General features: G+C 36.7%; 1 protein-coding gene across 2 annotated transcripts in view; it reads left to right on the top strand.

Annotated features, from left to right (window-relative positions):
* The window catches only part of PGR (progesterone receptor), a 102,180-nt gene that overhangs the window by 87,238 nt on the left and 11,523 nt on the right, over positions 1-3,419 (top strand). For both annotated transcript variants that reach the window (XM_006833755.1, XM_006833756.1), the window contains one exon: positions 2,768-2,898. In XM_006833755.1, the coding sequence (XP_006833818.1) occupies positions 2,768-2,898 (131 nt within the window). The remainder of the gene's footprint in view (positions 1-2,767; positions 2,899-3,419) is intronic.

The following is a 3,419-nucleotide window of genomic DNA, read 5'->3' as shown; positions in this document are numbered from 1 at the left end:
ATTCAGAATTCTATAACTTGCATGGTTCTTCACAGTTTACAGATAAATTTCATGCGTATTGTTTCATTTTATCCTACAACCCCTTGAGATATGTAAGGGTTCACCATCCTTTGTTTTACAGTCAGTGATATTGAGGCCAGAGGAATTGTATAACCTACTAGAGAATGTCCATGATAGGATTCAGTCTTAGCTCTTCTGAGTCAAAAGCTAGCTAGCTTTACACAGTTTCTGTTAGCTCCATTTGACTTATGGTGGATTTTAAAAACAAGCAGATGGTTGAGAAAATATCTTTAACAAATTTCTTCAACCTTCATCTTTCTGGAGTCTTGGTGTGGCACTACAGGATAATGTGCCGGACTGCAAGGTTAGTTTGAGCCACAGGGTCAGTGGTTCAAACCCACCAGCCGCTCCTCTGAAACCCTATACAAGGTTGCTGAGCTAGAATCAACTCGATGGCACTTAACAAAAACAACAAAAAAGAATGTATTTCTGATGTTCTCTGCTTTCAGCATGGATCCATCTGATGTTAGTTAGCAATGATATCCCTCATTCCATGTCCTCTTCTGAATCCAGCTTGAATCTCTGGTAGTTCCCTGTTAATGTAATGTTGTAGCCATTTTTTAGTTATGTTGAGTAAAATTTCACTTGCTTGTAATATTAATGATACTGTCCGATGATTTCTGCATTCAGTTGGTCACCTCTCTTTGGAATGAGCACAAATATGGATCTCTTCCAACACGTTAGCTATGCCAAGAAATTTGTCTTCCAAATTTCTTCACATAGTTTACTGAGTGCTTCCAGTGCTGCCTCAGTTTGGTGAAAGATGTCACTTTGTATTTCATTAAGTCCCAGAGCCTTGTTCTTTCCTGGTGGCTTCAGTCCAGCTTGGACTTCTTCCTTCAATATCACTGACTCTTGATCATATGCTACCTCTTGAAATGTTTGAGCATCAACTGTTTCTTTTTGTTGTAGTAACTCTGTGTATTTCTTCCATCTTCTTTTGATGCTTTTTGCATCATTCAATAGTTTACCCAAAGAATACTTCAGTATTTCAGATCAAATATTGAATTTTTTCTTCAGTTCTTTCAGCTTGAGAAATGATTTTTGTGTTCTTCCCTTGTGGTTGTCTAAGTCTAGATCTTTGCAGTATAATAGTTGACTTTGTCTTCTCTAGCTACCCTTTAAATTTTCTGTTCAGCTGTTATATCTCCTCGTGTCTGTCATTTGACTTGGCATCTCTGTGCTGTTGAGCAAATTTCAGATTTTCTTCTGACAATCATTTTGAGCTCTTATTTCTTTATGGCCTTCTATATGGCCTTTTGCTTTCTTCCTGTATGATACTCTAAATGTCATCCTGCAACTCTTCTGCTCTTCAGTCTTTAGTGTCTAATGCATCAATTCTGTCATTGAGATAATCTCTAAATTCAGATGGGATATGTCCAAGGTCATATTTTGACTCTCATGGACTTGTTTTAATTTCCTTAAGCTTCAGCCTGAACTTGCATATGAGCAATTGATGGTCTGTTCCACAGTCTGCCCCTGGCTTTGTTTTGAGTGATGATAAGGAATTTTTCCACTGTCTCTTTCCACAGATGTAGTCAGTTTGATTTATGTGTATTCCTTGTGGTGACGTCCTTATGTGTAATTGTCTTTTGTGTTGTTTAAAAAATGTATTTGCAATGAAGTCATGGTCTTACAAAATTCTATCATGCAATCTCCAGCATCTTATCTATCACCAAGACCATATTTTCCAACTACTGATTCTTCCTCTTTGTTTCCAAGCTTTGCATTCCAATCACCAGTAATTATCAATACATCTTGATTGCATGTTTGATCAATTTCAGACTGAAGAAGTTGGTAGAATTCTTCAATTTCATCATCACTGGCTTTAATGGTTGTGCATAAATTTGAATAATTATGATATTAACTGGTCTTCCCTGTAAACGTATGAATATTATCCTATCACAGACAAAATTATACTTAAAGAACAATCTTGAAATATTCTTTTTGATGCAACACTATTTGTCTTCAATTTGTCATGTCCATCATAGTAAACCATGTGATTGTCAGGTTCAAAATGACCAGTACCAATCCATTTCAGCTCACTAATGCCTAGTAGGATTTTGATGTTTATATGTTCTATTTCATTTTTGACTATTTTCTTTTCCTGTAATCATACTTTGTTCCTGTTATTAATAGATATTTACAGCTGTTTCTCCTATTTTGAGTTGTGCCCCATCAGCAAATGAAGGTCCTGAAAGCTTTTCTCCATTAGCATCATCATGGTCAACTCTACTCTGAGGAGGCTGCTCTTTTCCAGTTATATTTTGAGTGCCTTTCAACCTGAGGGGCTTTTCTTCCAGCACTATATCTGACAATATTCTGGTACTGTTCATCATGTTTCAATATTCAGTATTCTGCTGGTGTCTGACAGTGCTTCACTGCTATTCATAAGGTTTTCAGTGGCTAAACATTCAGAAGTACTCCACCTCTCCTTCTTCCCGGTCTGTCTTAGTAGGAAAGCTCAACTGAAGCTTGTCCAACATGGGTTATCCTGCCTGCATTCAAAATACTTGTGGCAAAGCTTCCAGCTTCACAGCAACATGCAAGCCACCATAGGGTGACAAACTGGCAGTCAAATGGTGGACTCAATAATTAATAAGATAATTATCAAAATCATGTTCCCCTTTAAATGACATATACTGGCTAAAATGCTGTTTTCTTTTATGTATGTTGCTTTTTTCTTTTGTATGTTCTGTGGTACAAGACAGCGGATGAAAGAGTCATCATTCTATTCATTATGCCTTACCATGTGGCAGATTCCTCAGGAGTTTGTCAAGCTTCAAGTTAGCCAAGAAGAGTTCCTCTGTATGAAAGTATTGCTACTTCTTAATACAAGTGAGTGAGTATAAATAAACTAATAAAGAGAATTACTTTCTTAGTTTTTGGTTCATTAGGAAAGTCTCAAACAATGACATCATCATATGATTATATATGATGCATGAATCTTAGATTGTAACTGCAAAGGAGACATATGTAACAGATTGTCATAGATATTAATAAAATTATATTTTATCTACATCATAGTACTAATGGTTACGAATCGGGCTGAAAACCGCAAGGTCAGCAGTTTGAAACTACCAGCTGTTCTGCGGGAGAAAGATGAGGCTTTCTGCTCCCGTAAAGATTGACAGCCTCGAAAACCCTGTTCACGGTCGCTATGAGTCGGAACTAACTCGATGGCACATAACAACATAGTACTAAAATAGCCTGTATAGTCACCTATATTTATTTTAAAATTTAAATAGGACATGATTAAACGACATTATCATATTCTCCTAATAAGGTGTTGTTGTTGTTGTTAAATACCGAGGAGTCGGTTCCGACTCATAATGACCCTGCCAAGGGTAAATCTTTAT

This window comes from Chrysochloris asiatica, unplaced genomic scaffold (assembly GCF_000296735.1).
Source record: "Chrysochloris asiatica unplaced genomic scaffold, ChrAsi1.0 scaffold00008, whole genome shotgun sequence".
Lineage (NCBI taxonomy): Eukaryota > Metazoa > Chordata > Mammalia > Afrosoricida > Chrysochloridae > Chrysochloris > Chrysochloris asiatica.
This window is presented reverse-complemented; position numbering and strand designations above follow the sequence as displayed.